This window comes from Etheostoma cragini, chromosome 21 (assembly GCF_013103735.1).
Source record: "Etheostoma cragini isolate CJK2018 chromosome 21, CSU_Ecrag_1.0, whole genome shotgun sequence".
Lineage (NCBI taxonomy): Eukaryota > Metazoa > Chordata > Actinopteri > Perciformes > Percidae > Etheostoma > Etheostoma cragini.
In genome coordinates, this window is record NC_048427.1 from 10,694,736 (window position 1) to 10,712,562 (window position 17,827).

At 40.8% G+C, this 17,827-nt stretch overlaps 3 protein-coding genes and 1 long non-coding RNA gene across 8 annotated transcripts; 3 read left to right on the forward strand and 1 right to left on the reverse strand.

The window, feature by feature from the left end:
* The first annotated feature begins 1,251 nt into the window (after window positions 1-1,251).
* Window positions 1,252-3,545, forward strand: cabp5a (calcium binding protein 5a). Its single transcript, XM_034861237.1, has 7 exons — window positions 1,252-1,496; window positions 1,821-1,870; window positions 2,008-2,038; window positions 2,130-2,273; window positions 2,398-2,507; window positions 2,638-2,785; window positions 2,911-3,545. Exons 1-7 carry the CDS (start codon window positions 1,421-1,423, stop codon window positions 2,937-2,939), a joined length of 588 nt encoding a protein of 195 aa, XP_034717128.1. The 5' UTR covers window positions 1,252-1,420; the 3' UTR covers window positions 2,940-3,545.
* A 2,425-nt stretch (window positions 3,546-5,970) lies between these two features.
* nif3l1 (NIF3 NGG1 interacting factor 3-like 1 (S. cerevisiae)) lies at window positions 5,971-10,121 on the forward strand. Of its 5 annotated transcripts, none has more exons than XM_034861179.1 (7): window positions 5,971-6,059; window positions 6,538-7,136; window positions 7,569-7,725; window positions 8,356-8,479; window positions 8,802-8,940; window positions 9,570-9,653; window positions 9,787-10,121. In XM_034861179.1, the coding sequence occupies exons 2-7, from the start codon at window positions 6,548-6,550 to the stop codon at window positions 9,969-9,971; spliced, it is 1,278 nt and encodes a 425-aa protein (XP_034717070.1). In that variant the 5' UTR covers window positions 5,971-6,059; window positions 6,538-6,547; the 3' UTR covers window positions 9,972-10,121. The 5 variants fall into 5 exon arrangements, with proteins under 5 accessions (XP_034717070.1, XP_034717069.1, XP_034717068.1 ...); XM_034861178.1 differs by having other exon boundaries at window positions 5,994-6,187; XM_034861177.1 differs by having other exon boundaries at window positions 6,019-6,138.
* LOC117937349 lies at window positions 8,349-9,056 on the reverse strand. The gene is made up of 3 exons (XR_004655130.1): window positions 8,990-9,056; window positions 8,779-8,950; window positions 8,349-8,464 (listed from the first exon to the last, which is right to left on the reverse strand). It is a non-coding gene; the product is annotated as an uncharacterized LOC117937349 (long non-coding RNA).
* Window positions 10,122-13,596: 3,475 nt separating the features above from the next.
* tbx6 (T-box transcription factor 6) lies at window positions 13,597-17,167 on the forward strand. The gene is given in 9 exon segments (XM_034861244.1): window positions 13,597-13,666; window positions 13,925-14,141; window positions 14,299-14,566; window positions 14,676-14,819; window positions 15,054-15,124; window positions 15,215-15,273; window positions 15,413-15,665; window positions 15,792-16,950; window positions 16,952-17,167. Coding segments are annotated over 9 exon segments (2,292 nt in total). The 3' UTR covers window positions 17,003-17,167.
* The last annotated feature ends 660 nt before the right edge of the window (window positions 17,168-17,827 follow it).

The window sequence follows — 17,827 nt, forward strand, 5'->3', positions numbered from 1 at the left end:
TTGGAAAAAGGCTGCAATGAAACAAAGAGTGAAAAATTTAAAGGGGTCTGAATACTTTCCGTACCCACTGTATATATTCCTCCTGCCCTCCACTGCACAGACAACATTTCACAGCCCGGGGTGTGGCTTTGCATAACCCCGCAGCTGGCCCACTGCACGAGAAAGGGGCAAAAGATAATAAAATCATTGCTAGCTTCTGCTGCGGATTATGCCCTTTATGCAAACAGATTTTGATGACTTTACATAATGGGGAAGCAGGTCAAGGAGGCAGAATTCAGAGGGCACACTCACTATGAAGACCTGGTGCTTACATTTTTCAACTCTGCCAGTGCGTTCAAGCATCCTTACTGTACGACGTGAAGACTGACCCTGAGGCAGTATCTCCCCCCCCCCACACACACACACACAAAAATGGAGCCAATACTCGTGTAGATTGTCACACACTGTAAACTTATCTGTGGTTCTTTAATACATCCAGAATCTGTTTTGTCTTTGAAAACAATAGGAGTTAAAACAACACATAAAGGATAAAAAATGAAGCTCCATTCTAATATAGTGTCCACTGTTGTATGTTTTCCAAAAGAACAAATAAATCTTATCATTTGGAGGGTTCAAACTTGACAGTGTAAAACTTAATTAGTCCAGATGTAACATATTATCATCATTTATTTTAAAAAACAAAACTTCACTCTTTGAAAAACAATGCTTTTACACAATGACTCTCAGTTGACCCTCTAAGAATATTTATGAGTATCCCAGTCCTTTCTTGTGTAAAAACATTGAATCGATTAGTCGATACATAGAACATGAATTGCCAACTTTTTCAAGTAAGTTATTCTTCAATCATCGTTTGTCAATCATAAAAAGACTACCATTTGTAGGCTCCAGCTACTAAAATGTAGATTTACTGCTTTTCACTGTTTTTATATCATTCAATATCTTTGAATTATCTGACTAAAAGATTAATTGCTGAAGTAATGACAGAAAAATCAATAATAAAGTGATTGACTTGTGTTCAATCCGCAGCAAATTGGATAACTGCTGTGAATTCACAGTAAACAAATGAAACAGGAACTCTAAGCCTAACCTGTGAACTGACAGTATGTTTCCTCTGTAAGCCCTGGGCTCAGATGGCAGTATCACTTACACCATGATGTCAACACTCAGCTAGAGGCGGCATCTCTTTTTCGCCAACGTGAACCGGATGTCCCCCCCCCCCCCCCCACACACACACACACACACACACACACACCTGACTCCTCCCCGTGAGCATACAACCCTGGATGCAGCCACACCCTCCCCTCACACAACCTTCCAGCAGCATCCCATCAGGCGGAGCAGACCAGGCACACACACACACACTGAGACACTGAGAAGAAGATCAAGAAAACTAAGGAAGACAGAGGACTTTTTGCACTGCATGTCAGCTCCTGGGTCTCGGCTTCAGAGGTCGTGTATAATGCGCTTGGCTGATGAACAGAAATCACCAGAGGAAGGTGAGCACAAATACCTACACGGTGACACTTTATTCTTGTTTTGTCAATTCAGGTCATAAAAATGCTCTGAAGACTAAGTCCTTGAGGAAAATCCTGTAAATGACATGTCTTCTCGTCTAAATCTATCCAAAGTATTTTTATAATTTCAGAAAATAAAGACACACTCGGAGTTCAGGCATTAGACATAGAGTTCAATTCCTCAGAGCAAACAGACTACTCAATCTGTTGTAATCTGTAACTTTGTGGCTCTGAATAAGACCAGCCAGTTCTGATCATCATGTGTCACAAAGACTCTTCATAATTACAGTTTTTTTCCTCTTTCAGAAATGAGTTTGGGGGCTGCGTGCGTTTTCTTGCGAGGAGGGAAAAATATTGTAAGTACTGCAGAAACAATTTTTTCCAATTTTTGATGGGTTAGTGTTGATGTGTTAAAGGTCGATTAGATGATAACCCAAAAGGTAACCGGGAGAAATCATTAAAAGATATATCAATTGTTTTTCTCTTTGTGCAGTCAAGACAGCTGGTTGACGATGAGATTGATGGTAAATTAAATTCTCATAATCTGAATTATTGTATATTCTCTTGAAAACCTACTATCTAGCTGACTGAGAGATTTTCTCTACACCTCTGCAGAGCTGCGTGATGCATTCAATGAGTTTGATAAAGACAAGGATGGGCTGATCAGCTGTAAGGACCTGGGGAATCTGATGAGGACAATGGGCTACATGCCCACAGAGATGGAGCTGATCGAGCTGAGCCAAAATATCAACATGAACCGTGAGTAGAGCAAAACCTTTGTTAAAGATTGTCTTTGACAGTAGAGATTGATGATAAATTCTAGTGAGTGGCTCATTTGATCCAAAAATGTAAATTGTAAATTCAAATGTGATTTTCCCTCCAGTTGGTGGAAAAGTGGACTTTGAAGACTTTGTGGAGCTGATGGCCCCAAAGCTTCTGGCAGAAACGGCTGGGATGATTGGCATGAAGGAGCTCAAAGAGGCCTTTAAAGAGGTTAGAGTGAAACATTTTCCTCATACTTTCCAAAATGCAGCAGCTTTAATGCCGGATTTGTCCAAACAACCCATCAACTCACTCATTCATGTGTCTGAATATTTTAATATTCTCTTGTTTCTCTGGTTAGTTTGACATGGACGGAGACGGAGAGATCACAACAGAGGAGCTGCGGTTGGCCATGAACAAGCTGATGGGAGAGCACATGAACCAAAAGGAGATAGACGCCATTGTAAAAGAAGCTGATGACAACGGAGATGGCACAGTAGATTTTGAAGGTGTGAACTGTCTATCAGCAGCACTGACATGAACATCTACAATAGAGTAAATGTAGTCACAATGTTGTTGTTTTTCTATATAACGGACTTTCTCACTGAACTAATCAAACTTCTCCCTGTTGCAGAGTTCGTCAGAATGATGTCTCACCAATGACAATTGAAGAGACTGTCAATAAAGAAAGTACCTTTGCAACTCTACGGACAGGCATTCATATCGATGCTGGCTCTCTATAGAGCTCTTTGAAAGAGGAATTTGTACATATTAAGAACATGTAATAATGTTGAAATTCAAATAGAAATGCTGCAGAGAAAAGATAAGCAATGTCAAGTTGTTCTCAGAGAGAATTTTACATCTATGCAAAGATTGACTATAATTTACTGTACTGAGACATGTTTTATGATCATGGAAACAAGTGTGAACACAAATAAAACCATATTTTGTTTGATGATATTTATTTGATAAAGCCTTTTTGTTGATTGTTTTGTTGAATTGGATTAAACGCATGAATTGCTAATGGAACATATTTTTTCTTTATTTAATTATTCTTACAGTATTCTAATCACTAAAACAACGCTTAATGCAGAATTGGATACAACGGTATCAAAAGATTCTACTGTGCATAGCATATTAATATATACAGTATTTAGCCTGCTTGTTGTAATGTGTTGACTGCATACTTTATTTGTGGATGGAATCCAATAATTTAAAATCCTGGTAACAGGTATTCAGATATCTAAATAAAACATAATTATAAACTTTACACAAGAGTTTGGGTTTGAATGAATGTATTCATTAGAGAGTATGCTCTCAGTATGCACACAGTATGCAGTATACAGCATACAGTATGTGATGAAAGACTACAGCTGCTTTAAAATTTGGCAAATTCCACAAAAAGTAAAGAGACTTAAGGATATGCAGCGAGAAAATATCTGTCACAGCACATTGCAATTTAATCCAAACGTGTCTATCTTACCCATGAGGTAAATTTATTGGTTTGAGTGGTAACAAGCACAGTAAAATGTCTATTCAAATGTGGAACAATTTCTCTGCAATTTCTCTGACTTTCATAATATGTCTCCTTGCATAATAATGAAAACGCTATCTGGTTGTATAATAAATGATCTAAGGATTTGTACCAAAGAAGGGATTTGGGAACCAAAAACATCTATGATGCTGCTGCTCTGCAGGGTACTGAGGATAGCGTGACCTCCGTGCCCTGGCTTTGGAAGGACATCAGGATAAAGAGATTGTGCGACCACTGGTTTCATAAGAGTGCCATTCCTAAAACATCTCAAAATTCTGACATAATAACTCATGCGTTGTGTTATGTTTGGGTGAATCTGTATGAGAAAACATTGCATGTAACTGCACTTTATTAACACTAAACATTAGGCTTTAGGCCCAAACCAAATCACTGCTAGTTAGCATTGTTAGTTTATTTCCAGTGATTCACAGTTATTACCTGATCTGGAATAGCAGCATGTGCACATTTTACAAATCAACACAATTTCCACTGATTTCCCTTCTCACTCTTAAGCTAAGACCTGTGTACAGTCTATTTTGTGGTTTGTCTCCAGTTACTGTGTGAAACTGACCAACAGCCAGCACAGATGAGATTAAACACCTAATAGAATTTGGGGTTGTGGACAGGGACACGGTGCACCCTTGCAGTCGGGGGGGGGGCACCAACCAGGCAGATGTTATTGCATGACAAATTTGGCAAAACTTCAAATGGACAGACAGATGGGCACGAGGGCTTATAATACCAATTAAAGAAAGTGAAGCTATTCTTGGACACACAGACCTAATAACTAAATACACATCTGTCAATGGCACTCCACAGATTGGATCCAAAGGGGAATAACCGTGGCAACATGCCTAATGGATAAGTTACAATTGTCTGTAAATAACTACTCTTTTGTGAAGGCAGGCAGGCAGTCAAAAAACTGTAATTAAGGAAGAATTCATGCTTTTATGATGTAAATGTAATGTTTGGGTGTTTGAAATGGGGGTTCAATTTAAACTGAGGGATGTATAGAGAATTTTATGACGTTGAAGGAAAGAATCAGATGATGTAATGCTCACTGCCTGGACTTTGCCCTGATCCTTCCGTGATCCCTATAACATTCAGCATCAACCTTTATCGCATTAATCCACAATAATCTCTGTCTCGGTCGCTCTCGGACTCAGTTCAGAGGTCCAGCCCACTCTGTCCAGTAGCTTGTTGTTGTGCATTAACCGTTTGCAATCATCTCTCACGAGATTGATAACCACCCCTCTTATCTTTGTGTGTGGATGTGATTTATTCCAAAAGTCCAAGTAATCTTTCTGAGAAGTGGATGATGCATCTGTGGATAGCAATACAGCATATAAAAGTAATCGGTTCCTTTTTACATTTATTTGTGATTTTCTTTTATAACATTACATTTGAACAGTATTTTGTCATACCAGTAGCACCTGAAATGGGCCGGTACTCAGCAGTACTAATTCTTCTGATTTTTGTCCCCAAGACCCTTATGTCTCATTATTAACAGTATTACTAATAGGCTGATGGCATAGATCTAATATTTAATCAAAATATGCTATATCTCATGATTTATTGGGGAAAAACTAATAAATATATGTAAAATTACACAATTTATCTGGTACCTTCTTTAGTCCAATTCAGGAACTGCAAACAATCAGCTGTATAATGTTATGGTTAAACACATTTGAATCAAATCATGAATCAATCTTTCAATACTTATTATTCTCTCCAGTGAATACTATTTCAGTTACTGTTTCTTGAATGAAGTTTAATAGAGTTTTCCAAGCTGCAAAGGGTATCCATTGAATAGTTTAAAAATATGTCATAATAAAAAAAAAAAATCAATTGAAACGATATTTGTAAAATTAACAAATTGCAAAAATACCAAGTATCTTTATTGTCCACGCGGCTCTTTAGTACGAACGTTTCTCAGTTCCACATATTACTGCATTGATCAAATGATTGTCAACATTATCATAATAGTGTGCGGCCTGAGCCAAATTATGCTAATTAATTGTAATTGAATGTACTAATTCTACTAATTCTAATTCAGGCCTGTGTATAGCGATTACTATCAAACAGAATGTAAATGGTAATTGTAATCAATAAAGTAGTCTTTTCGAAAGTAAAATCACATCCAAGAAGTGCTCACAACAGTGTTCCCAGACATTTCAACTGTCCAATCAAAACTGGGTTGCTTAAAGAAACGGAAGCCGGAAAGGGACATTCTGCATATCCTGTAGCCAGTGGTGCGCTCTCTCGGTCACTCACTTGGGGAGGAATGTGGCGTTAACGCTAGTAGTCTTCTAACGTTAAAAGTCAAAGGCAAGCGAAAAGTATGATAAGTTCACTCGTGCACACATTGATGGTGATAGTGAGTTTTTATAAGTCAGTGTTGACATAGCTAACGCTAGTGTGTTTAAGTAGCTAATGTTAGCCGAGTAGCTCTGCTGTTACTAGCTGCATGTTACCAGCAGTCAGTGGCTGTCAACAACTTATAGCTGTAGGCCATGTTTCATCCATAAATAAGGTTTGAAATAGCGTAACTGCACTTTATTAACACTAAACATTAGGCTTCAGGCCCAGAAATATATATATATTGTTTTTCGCATTAGATAAAATACTGGGCTAACAGTGACACGTTCAGTTTGTATCTGTTGCTAAGTACTAGCTCCTATTTATTAAGGTAAAACTTAATTAGTGATTTATTTGATGTCCACACAGGTCTCCACTGATGTTGGCTGGATGTAGAAGCCTTTTTTGGACCTTTTTTTCACTCACCTATAGAAGACGTACCAGGAGGAACTTGACCTCACAGGCTGCTCTGTACTTCTCTGCCTCAACAGTTTCTTCCATCCCTCCATTTCTCCCTTCATATACTCACAATCACTGCTTCTTTACAAGCCAACAGGCCTCAGGCCCCCTATACAAATCTTTTCACTCTCGTTCTGCTCACTGTTCAGGCCTGATGGAGCTAAAAGAAGTTCTGCAGGTATTGGAGCAACTTGCTCCTCTGTCTCTGGCTGAGTCCTGGGACAATGTCGGCCTGCTGATCGAACCCAGCAAATCTCGGCCTGTTAAAACCATCCTGCTAACCAATGACCTTACAGATTCTGTCATGGAGGAAGCGGAGGCCATGAACTGTGACCTTATCATCTCATATCACCCTCTGGTATTTCGGCCAATCAAGCGTCTGGTTCAGAAAGATTGGAAGCAGCGATTGGCCATCCGGGCTGTGGAGGCTGGCATAGCGATCTTCTCCCCTCACACTTCCTGGGATAGTGTTAGAGGAGGAGTGAATGACTGGCTGGTTGGAGGTCTCGGTAAGACATCATGAATGAAATATGTGACACACATACCTACAGGACACAAAGGTGCAGGTAGCAGTAGCTTGGTCCGTAGGGAGTTGGGTTGGGAAACGGGGGGTTGCTGGATCAAATCCCAGTACGGACCAAGGTACAGCGAGCGCCGGAAAGACTTCCCTTCACATCCTTGAGTATGTCAACGTACCCCCTGGTCCAGCACTGGCAGCCCACTCACTCTGACATCTCTCCATTTGTGCATGATTAGGTCCTGAGCATGTGTGTAGTTACTAACAAACAGAATGTAAATTGTAATTTCCCCATTGGGGATCAACAAATAGTATAAATTATTATTATTAAATCGACCTTCTGATCAACTATTCTGACCAAGTGTCCTTCGCCTTGTCCCCTGAGAGTCTTTTTCTATCTCTGGTGTCTGTCTTTGTCTCTCAGGTAGCGGCCAGGTGTCTGTGCTGAGTCAGGCCCTGGGTTGCGCCTCCCACAGTCACAAACTGGAGTTCACCGTCAGGAGCACAGAGGAACTAAACACAGTTATGGAGGAACTGGAGGCTTGTGACAGTGAAACAACCCTACAACATTCAGTTAGCAGGTACATGTTTGTGTTAACCAAGAATTTGTGTACAAATTAGCGCTTAATATTTTAACTTTAATTAAAGGAGCATTTTACTAGTTTAGCATTTGTACGCCTTAAACTAAAAGTTCCGTATAATTTACAGACAACTTAAAAACACATTTTGCATTGATTTCCTTTCATTCATGCACCCTTTCCTGTAATTTCCTTCATTTTAGTACATCGTAAAATCCAATTGAAACTTTCACACTCCAATATAGCTTTCTTCTAATTTGCCGTTTATTCTCAAAGTTGTGAAAACTTTTTGTGAACTTTTTGAAGCCAATTAGCTTTCACTTTACACCCTGGATATCAAATCTTCTGGCAAAAGCCTGACAAACAACTTTATTTCAACAAGCTGGTTTTGTAACTTTGACAACAAAGTTAAGGCTAAAAATCATGCACTGTGATCGATTGACTGTTTTCAGCAAGTGGGGACTTTCACAAAATACTGAAAAGAACAGAAACCAATCATAGAACATGGTCAGTAGTAATGTAAGGTGTATAGAATTTTTACGTAATAGGTTTAAAAAATAAAAAAAAACACAAATCCCCACTAAGGTCCTTTGCACTGGGGAATAATAAATATTTGATGTGCCCTCATGACAGACCAGACAGCAGTGGGATCCATGCGAGCGTAACCTGCAGTGACTCAGCGCTGACCCCCAGTGTCCAGACTCTGTTACGACACAATGCTCCCAGCCAGTCCTTTAGCATCCTAAAGTTTGAAAAGGTACAGCACAAGCACATCACTGTTAGATGATGAGCCAAAGAACACCAATAAATTAAGAAAATTGAATATTATTTAGAAATAACACCTTTTTTTTATTCACTAAAAACCAACTGTGTTGTTCCCAAAACAAGAAGAAAAACAGATTTCCTAAAGATGAAAAGAAAGCTTTACATTGTTCCTTTTTAACTACTACTGATCTTAACATTTCACACAGCAGTTGTAGGTAGTTATAGTATGACATTTGATATCATGTTTTAAGAATAGTAGTTACCTTTATTTCTATATTTTTTTTAACTTACTGTCCATCTTTCACTCCCTGCAGCCCCCTCTCCCAGGTTATGGCCAAGGACGACTTAGTGTTTTGGACCAGCCAGTAACCGTGGCAACAGCCATCCAGAAAATGAAATCCCACTTGGGCTTGAGTCACCTCCGCTTGGCTTTGGGATTGGGGCAGACGCTAGGTAATGAACTCTTTACTGGTGTTAGAAGTAAAAAGAAACACTGGTTCACCCGTTAGGTGAGCGTTGGGTGCAGTAGATGTTCTGAATGGTTTGCCATTTTAGATTAAGAGATGAGAACAACCTAGAATCTAGTTCAGTACCTTCATACAAACCAAACCACTATATTAGCAATACATACTATGACACAATTTGTTTTTACACCAATTACATATACAATACAATACACATCTTAGTTATAATACACAAATACAGGCCATATTTCAAGCAAATGTACCACAACCAAATGGGTCAAGATGGGTCAAGAACTTACTTGGAGTCTTTAACCTGAATATAGAAATAGATAATAAGGGCTGCCAGAGATGTCCGCCTGGACTTTGCTTCTTTGGGGGATAATAGCTCTCACAGCGAGCCCTAAATGTTAATTAAAGGTAATAAATACACTTACTAAAAATTCAAATAACAGTTCTGGATGCCACTAAAAAATAATTTCAATAATTTCAATAAAGTATAAATAAAGTATTGTGATTCTGAAAAGAAGCAGATGGCTATTTTGATATCAAACTGTGATTGATATATTTGCTATGATTGTCCTAAGATCTAAAATTTGTCTTTATTCTGGCATTGTCAAGAGTCCTGTGTGTGCACGGTGGCTGTGTGTGCTGGATCTGGGGCCTCAGTACTGAACGGAGTCAAGACAGACCTCTACATCACAGGTAGACATTTAAAGTCAAAATCTAATTCAGTTTTCATTAAAAACTATTGCAGATACCTGATATTATTTGTTTCACTTTCAGTTTATGTGCTTGATAATGCCTGCATAAAGTAATTACCATATCCATTGTTCAGGTGAGATGTCTCACCATGAAGTGTTGGACGCCGTGGCGAAGGGAACCAACGTCATCCTAAGTGACCATAGCAACAGCGAGCGGGGTTTTCTGGCTGTGTTCAGGGAGAAGCTGGTTGTGCGTCTTCCTGACAGTGTAACAGTGGTGGTTTCAAAGGCCGACAGAGACCCTCTGGAGGTGGTCTGACTGATGCGGGAGCTACAGTTGCACTAGTTAGTCTGTTGGATTCATTTTCACTGTTTAGATTGGATCAAATAAACATTACAAAAACACCTTCTGCTGGGGTGCGATTTAAACGGATGTGTGTGTGATATGATTGCGTTAAAAAAGTATTTTCCATGCAGCCCCTTTTTGGCTATCTAGTGACTGTAGAAGAGTATTTCACTATATCAGTGCCATATCCTTTGGCACGTAATGCTGATTTTTGTTTCATTGAAATGGATTCTGGTTGATCCCAAATGCCGCAGTGCACAGTGATCTAAGCATGTGTCTTTTGCATGCAGATGACGGATTTACCGACAACACACAATAACACACTACAATCCTAATAATCTGTGACATCAAGTGTGCCCTTTGGCAGTGTGGAGAGAGAATTTCAGCAAACACAAATTCCCTCCCCCTTAAAGGAAGAGGGTTTTTATCGTGCACACAGTAACAAAAAGACACTGTAATCCTCATCAGATTAAAAGGCTTGCTGGTCCATCGTGAACATGCTTGAGGAAATCGGAAAACCTCCTGTTATGCAGGAAGTGTTCAAACAGCAGGAACATCTGCACCAGTCTGAGCAAACAATGAAAACTTTAAAGGACAAATGCCTCTGAGGATATTTTTTTGTCAGTAACCTGACCTTTAGGCCTCAGTGAGCAAACAAGGGTGCATATCAAACCTCTTAGCACATACATGTCAGGGAGCAGGCCTATGGTAATGCCTAATGCATTGTAAACAGCACACACACAATCTGCCCCCACTTGGATAATGGTAAAAAAACAAAAGTAGCAATCCTCATCATTGACTGTTGCAGAGTCTGATGGTTGACACACCTGTCAGTTCGTAAAAACATTAAGAGACGTCACACACACCTCGCTGCCCCCATCAAGGTAATAATGACCTTTCGCTTAGTGTGGCGTTCACACCTCCACTTCCCCTCAGTCATCACTAGCTTTTATCTCCTCCAACTCAACAGACACACACAAATAGAGAAGGAAAACAACAACTAGAACAACATTTACTCTTCACTCCTGTAAAGTGACTCCAGCTGGCACTCTTGTCTATGAGTAGGTAGATTTGGGCCTCCGAATGCTGCTGTCCTGTTTGATCATTTTAGTTGCAAACGCACCACTCAGGATGTAACGGTAATCCTCTGCTAAAGAGCCTCTGTGGTCTGTTGAGTCCTCCAAAAAGCATCAGATTATCGTCTTACACATTAAAGCTTCTTATGGAGATTTGTTATGATCATTTTTACTTCAAGGACTAAGTTTTTAGTAGATAACAGCTCCATTTTGTAGCTGAAGACATCTCAAACCCGACTGCAACAGGTTTACAATAAATGAAATTGTGTATTCTTTCAAGCCCCTTCACATTTTGCACTCACTAGACACTTACAGCTAGTGGTGCAATGTAACTTAAGTACAATAAAGGTATTTCCATTTAAGGAGGAACACAACTACTTTAAGAATTCCAATATGTTATGTGACCTAGGAAAGTTCAATCCATATTTGTGAACATGAGCTACTCTCAAAGCCAGAAACCAATATGTGATATCATAAAGTCTGAAGCTGCTCTGTAGACAAGTAATGGGATATAAATATTTTGTTTACTTTATTCTATTAGTGATCACAGTTGTGAAACAGAAAATGTACCCATACACTAAGAACTGGGTGCCTAATGTCATCTATAACATATTTCCCAATTAATTGTCTATGGAGCAGATGTAAATTTTAACCCTCTAGTTGTTGGATTTGGGAAAGAGCTGTTTATGTTTATTTATATTTTTGGATTGTCTGAGTCCATGGGAGAAATATGTATAATATGTCATTTTAAAATCTTTAGGCTACTTTATTCCATTAGTAGGTAATAATGTACTTTTTACCATTTTACATTAGCAGTTTATAAAATATGATGTATTGTTGTAGGTAATAGCCATTATAATTAGCTCTATCTCGACTACAATATCAAAATGCTTCTGAAATGTTAATTTATCAGTAATCATAATCCACTAATATGATACATTTGATATTGACTCTCCTGTATAATAATTACTTTTAAAGGTAATTTAAAGGGTACAATGCTTTTGTACTTTTGATTAAGTAACATTTTTGCAATTGGAGTACTGTTACATTGTGGTATTACTACATTTACTTTAGTGAAGGATCTGAATATTCTCCACATCTCATACTAACTGATTGTGGTGCCATTGTTGCCTTTTAACTAGAAATACTGTCTGCTCACCAAACTTCCCTCACATGACACCAGTATTTGTGTTGAACTGATTCAGTCAACAGTTCTACTGTGAAGTATTCCAGGTAATGCTTTCCCAGAATAAGTTGTAATACCAAGCTCATACCTGCTTTTAAACTTCTCATACAAACTTCTAGACCCTCGTGTTTGTGTTTTGGCCAAACTGCAGCTGTCGGTCAAACTGGCTTTCTTTTCCACCTTCATTCAAGGCCCGACTCCCTGCAGAGAGGAAGAAACATGTCATCAAGTCATCAAACAGCCACAGGGGTCCTGCCAGTAAACTACTCCATGTATATGTGTATAAGAGGCGTCTGAAATTTGAGTAGCATTTTCCTAAATTATTACAGAAAATCTTGAAAGTAAGATTACAACTGGCAGTTGGATGTTTTACATCTCTCACACTCACTCACACACTCACACACACACAAACACTACCTCTGGTAAATGCTGAACTTGTGACTAGGTATGTATAACGGATTTATTAAACCTGTTTTTCCTAAAGTGGTGGAAGAAGCATTCCGATTTTTAACGTAAGCTAAAGTATCATCATCACAATGTACAAATACTCAAGTCAAAGTCCTGTTAAAGTACACGTTTTAGCAACAAAATGAAGTATCAAATGTAAAAGTATTATAAAACACGTTATTTAATTGTTGATGCATTAATTTGTAAGCAACATTTTACTGTTGTTGCTGGTTGAGGTGAAAAAAATGTGAACTATATATAGTTTAACTGAAAAGCAATACTTCCTAATTTATTAGCCTATTTTATGTTTGTTGTATGTAAAATGAATGTAGTGAAATACAACACTTTGCCTCTAAAATGTATTGATATAGAGTTTTAAAATACTCAAGATTACTCAAGAAAAGTACAAACTCAAAAAAGGACTTGAGTGCAGGTACTTATTCTACGTCTACAGACACTCACATTCATTTCCCTACCAGACACTATAAAATTATAAAGTATACCCTGTGTGTTGCAAATCACCTCTCTATATGACCGCTGTTGTTTGTGTTTGTGGAGTAGGGACAGAAGGGAGGATGAGGGCGTAGTGTGGAGAAACAGGGAGGCAGATGAAGAAAGGGGGCCATTTGGCCTCATGTGTGAAGCTCCACACACCTATTTAACAGAAGAATTCACTGCTTTGGGCATTTGTAGCAAAGGACTGCAGAGGGATAGGAACGGAAATAGAGGCAACAAAGAACAGAACATCTGAAGAAGAAGTCTCCAGTGCAACAGAAGATTGACATCACAGAGAATTTGTACAAGGAAACCGACAAGAGTTGAAGATTGAAATGGGACTTTGCAGCAGGTGAAGAGGACGAGTAAGAGGACAGACACACACACAAGGGAGATGCTGAGCATGGAGATGTACCCCAGTTTGACTCTGGGACCACAAAGGATCGGAGACTGCTTTTATAGAGGTGAGAGGGAGTGTGTGTGCATGCATGGAGAAATGTAATTTAATGTGTTTCAACGGTTGGCTCTTTCAGAAGTTGGATTCAAATGTTCACTTATTCGTTTGTTGGCAACCAGATATATATATTTTTAAAGTGATTGAGCACTGATAGGGTCATTGATTTGATTTGATGAACTTTTAAGACCAACATTTGCACCCGTAGTTACTTTATTTCAACCATCCATGTAAAGGTTTTTTAACCGGGATTTGTGCGTTCCCACAGACCGGCAGGCTCCAGCTCACATGCCGTTGTTTCCTCCCGCCTGCGACGTTGCGGCCAAAGCCCTGCCCCCGAGGCTGCTCCCCCCTCCACCTGTTCCCAACCACGACCCTACCACCAAAACCCCAAAAGATGAGGTGAAGATGGAGCTGGAGAATGCATCCTTATGGAAACAGTTCAGCTCAGTGGGCACAGAGATGATCATCACGAAGAAGGGCAGGTGAGTGCACTGAGCTTTGATTCCACTGTATTTATCTTAACTTTTAATCCGCCTATAATTACCATTCAGTTAACCTTTCTAATCCTATACTGTAACATACAACCAGCTGTTTCTCACATCTTCTCTGCTATTTGTCCACCGTCCCTCCTTCTCTTAGACGGATGTTCCCCGGGCTGAGGTTAAAGCTCTCGGGCCTGAACCCATCTCTCCGTTACATCCTCCTCCTGGACATCATCCCAGCGGACAACTCCCGCTATCGCTTCCAAGGGGGTGGCTGGCAGGCTGTTGGCGGGGCAGAGGCTAGGCTACCGGACCGGGTTTTCATCCACCCAGACTCACCTGCCACAGGAGCTCACTGGCAGAGCCGCACCATCTCATTTCACTATGCCAAGCTCACCAACAACACACTGGACTCACAGGGACATGTAAGTACGGCAGAGTGACTGACCCAGGTCAACTGCAGTATCAAGCCTCCACTGATAGATTTGATCTTCATGGGGCAGCTGAGTCAGTCTCTTTTCTTTTTCTTTTCAGATAATCCTGCACTCGCTGCATCGCTACCAGCCCAGAGTTCATGTAATTGAAGCAAGAGACGTGCTGAGGTGGGGCGGAGGCCAACACTCCTTTGTTTTCCCTGAGACCCAGTTTCTCACAGTCACTGCCTACCAGAACAACAAGGTACCATAATACTACGTTTATTTAAGGGGCTACTGATTCTGCACAAAATGACATGCGATGAGTGTAGTTCATGATTAAGAAAGAATGTCATCACGTTACGGTGCCCTGACCACATTTCTCTGAGCGATAATAGCTTGCATGTAAGAGAATCAATACAAAATTTAGAAAATGAGAGCCAAGTACAGAACTAGAGAGAGGGTAGACCAAGTATCATGTCTTTTTTGTTGTTTTCAGATCACCGAGCTGAAAATCAGCGCCAACCCCTTTGCTAAAGGCTTCAGAGAAGATGGCATGAACAGCAAAAAGTAATTCACAACAAATGCTCACATTGAAACACTCACACTGTTGCAAATATGTTGTGGATGATCTGACTGTTTTCCCCACTCGTCCTGCAGACAAAGAGATGCAAGACAGAAGCGCAAAATATCTGTCCTGACAGAAACCTTGGATATTGGTAAGTGGAAAAAGAAGACGGATGCCACTTTAAATGATTAGTTTGGGCATTTGTTTGATATAATTCTTACTTCCTACATTGCCTTAAATCCTTGAATTACCTTATCCTAAACCCCCGCTTTTCTATCTGTCTCTCTCAGTGAACTGTGATCCGTGCGACTCTACTATAACCACCAGCACAGACCTGCAGGCCCTCGCTCTGGCCTCTCTGCCTGACCCCTCCTGTGGGTTCAGACCAGAGGGAGCCTCGTATCAGGACACTCTGGTCCCGGAGCAGCCGCTAGATCTCGGCCAAGCATTCATGGCATCGCAGATGTCCGATATCGGCATCTCCATGGCCGATGGGATGCAGGGCACACCAGGAAGTGAGGTGGCGAACCGTATGATTGAAAGGTAGGTCTGTGTGAGAGAGAGAGAGAGAGAGAGAGAGAGGAATTTACTTGTGTGTATGTTTAAATAAGCAACAAATATATTTGTTATTAACAGATTTATATGTTCTTTTCTTTTTCTCCTCAACAGATCAGACACTATGGGTGAACCAGCTTACACCTCCACCTTCCCTGCCGTTCAGAACAACTCTTCCTCTTTCCCATCAGCTCCTCATCCTCAGTCCTCCTCCTTCTCCTCGCTCTCTGCCCCCGACTCTACAGATATGTCCAATCCTCAGTCCATGGACTATCCCTCCATTCTCTCCTCCTCCCCTACGCTCTCCTCCTCCACCACCACCACCACTCCCTCACTGCAGCAGACCTCCTTCACCTTCCCCACTCCGCCTCCTTCTAACTCCTCCTCGCCACAGCCACTCCTGTCCTCCTCCTCCACCCCCTCTGCCAACCACTATCACACCCTCCCAGAGCCAATCGGCCCCCAGACACCCACAGACGCCTCTTTTTCTGCCCCATCTTCCACATGTCAGTCAGGTCTGCAGGACCAGATATCAGTTCATTCTCTGCTCACTCAACCTGGTCAGCCTCTGCTGGGTGAATCCATGACCTGTGGAAATAATGCAGCCAGCGATCAAAGCTCAGAGGCATTTATCTATCCAAATATCCTTTCTGCAAATCCTGATCCTGGTCCAGTTACTGCTCAGCCTCACCCCAACTACAACTCACCAGCTCCCAGTCTGCCGTGCTCCCTACACGCTCATGTTGCCCCCACATCCTTTGCCTTCTCCTCTGTCCCTCCACACATGCAAAATCGGTCGTTTCCAAAAATGTCTTCCAGCTATGCCCACCATGCTCTCCACCTCCCAAATCTGAGCCACCAAGGCCAAGCTTCTACCTTCCCTCCTTCCTCCTTCACTCATCCATCATCCTCTTTTCCTCACCCTCACCATCCTTACCAACCCTCCTCTTGCTTGGCTGTCTCCTCTTCTTTCCAACAGTCTGTTCCCTCAATGCCACCAACAGCGCATCCTCAGAACCTGCCTAATCCCTCCACCTCCTCCTACCCTCCAGTCGAAATAGGTGCCATCCCGCAGTTCAATCCTGCCGCCCCTTATCGTCCAGAGATGGTACTGCACCACCCGTCTCTTCTCCCTCAGCTGGATCCTTCACTTCCTTCCAATCTTCCCTCCTCCACCCCTCCGCCAGCTCTCTACCCTGCCTTTCCGTCCTACCCTCTCCGGCTTTGCCAAGACCCTCACTCATCCCTCTCAATCCCATTCAGGCATCTGTACAGACAACACCAGCATGGACACGCCCACCCCCAGGGGTCCTACCTGGATATGAGCACAAGAGCTGTGTTTTAAACTATAGTAGAACATTATTGGTGGCAAAATGTTTTGGCTTGATAGCGCTTTTAGGGTTTAAGCAATGTGTAGCATTAGTTCAAGTAGCCAAATGGTGTGTGTGTATGTGTGTGTGTGTGTGTGTGTGTGTGTGTGTGTGTGTGTGTGTGTGTGTGTGTGTTTGTGCGTGCGCGCGTGTGCATGTGTGTGTTTGTGTGTGTTTGTGTGTGTTTGTGTGTTTGTCTTCCCAAGATTTCAACTAATAAGCATATTCATGAAATTGATCTAAATGTGTAAATAGCTGTTGAAGACTTCCTTTTCAAATATTCATTCCAGTGTGAAAAATTAAAAAAAAGATCCCCAATATGCCAGGCTTTTGTGATTCAATATTTTTCCACTGAAACACTGAACATGCGTGACTGTAAAGAATAAAAATTAGGTTCTTTGTTTTTGCTAACATCTAGGTTTTTGGCTCTTCTGCAAAAAGTTAGATGAGAAGATTGATGGCCATTGCATGGTATATATCTTGTTGTTGCTTGCTAAACATTACATATAAACATATATAAAAATATGTGCATAGTAGATTGTTCTAGTATGGATTAAACAAATGAGATAAAGGGTTAGCATTAACACAATAATCTGTCTGCTATAAAGATTCCTGAGCCAGGCTGTGTGTCCCTGTTTTCTAGTTTTAATGCTAACTCAAGCTAACCCAAGCTAGCCCAAGCTTCAAATGGAATCAACAGATATTAATGTGGTACGATCATCTCAGCAAGAAAGTAAATAACAGTATTTCCCAAAATGTAGAACTTTTCCTTTAAACTGC